General features: G+C 54.8%; 1 protein-coding gene across 1 annotated transcript in view; it reads left to right on the forward strand.

The window, feature by feature from the left end:
* The first annotated feature begins 532 nt into the window (after window positions 1-532).
* The window catches only part of LOC109319024 (lymphotactin-like), a 4,282-nt gene continuing 3,502 nt past the window's right edge, over window positions 533-1,312 (forward strand). Inside the window, 1 exon segment of the mRNA XM_019548541.1 lies at window positions 533-563. Coding sequence (XP_019404086.1) covers window positions 533-563 — 31 coding nt within the window.

Here is a 1,312-nt window from a genome sequence, read left to right on the forward strand (position 1 = left end):
CCATGCTGCTTGTTCAGAGCAGAGGTGAGGGCAACAGTGCCCCTCTGTGGGCCTCGCATACCTGCTCAGCCGGGGTGGGGGGGAGGCTCACACATGGTGAGACACCGCACCCTGTGTCCTGTGGAGCTTTCCCACCACTGGCCACAGGCAAGTGGTGCAAGGTGTGGTGGTAGCAGTGCAATGGTGGTGGTGGGTGTGAGCTTTCCCTCCCCCCCAGCCAAGCAGGCATGTGAGGGCCGCAAAGGGGCACTGCTTCCCTCACCCCCTGACCCTGCTCCTGGGAGCAAGCACAGAATGAACCGAGGTGGGGGGCTGGCAGTGCTCCTTGCCCCTCTGCCACCACACCCTGGGGCATGCTGTGTTCCCCCCACCCCTCCCTGCTTGCTGACCCACCTGTCTGGGCTGAGGGAGGGGAAAGTATTGGGGAAAGGAACTCCATGTCTTCCCCCAACACATCCTTGCTCCCTCAGCCTCCAGCCAGCTTCCTCCCAAAACCTGTTTCACAACCCCCAAGCCCCACTTACCTCCAGGAATGAAGAAGACTGATCCTGAGGCAGTCTCTGGTAAGTAAGAGCATTGGGTCCCACCCTTTCCCCCATTCCCTCCCCCTCCAGGCAGGGCTGGGGCTTTCCCACTCCTTTTGCAAATAGGTCTTGCAGGCTGGAACTCAGCCAGCCTGCAGACCTCTTTGCAAAAGGGGAAAATCCATGGGTTTCCCTGCTAAAAAGGGAAAATCTGCATTTTCTCTGATTAAACCTGGAAATCTGTGGTTTTCTCCATTTTTCCAAGGGAAACAGAAAACCCAGATCCCTGCTGATATGGCATCTCATGGCAGTCATGGGACATTTGCCTCAAGCGTATCACTGGCCGCTGTCAATAGAAAGACTACCTACCAGGAATGAGAGTGAGGAGACAGGCTGAAAAAAAAAAAAAAAAAGACTATGCTATACACTCTTGTAAAAGACTGCTAACCCTCTTGAATATTTCATAGATTTCATAGACATCAGGGCTGGAAGGGACCTCAGAAGATCATCGAGTCCAGCCCCCCACCCAAAGGGCAGGAAGTCAGCTGGGGTCACAGGATCCCAGCAAGATAAGCATCCAATTTATTCTTGAAGGTGTTCACTGTAGGTGCTTGAACCACCTCCGATGTCAGGCTGTCCCAGACCTTGGGGGCTCAGACAGTAAAGAAAGTCTTCCTTATGTCCAGCCTGGAGCGGTCTTGCAGGAGTTTGTGACCGTTCGACCTCGTCATCCCTTGGGGCGCTCTGGTGAACAAACGTTCCCCCAGATCCTGGTGGTCACCCCTGAT

This window comes from Crocodylus porosus, unplaced genomic scaffold (assembly GCF_001723895.1).
Source record: "Crocodylus porosus isolate Cpor-Errol unplaced genomic scaffold, CroPor_comp1, whole genome shotgun sequence".
Taxonomy (NCBI): Eukaryota; Metazoa; Chordata; order Crocodylia; family Crocodylidae; genus Crocodylus; species Crocodylus porosus.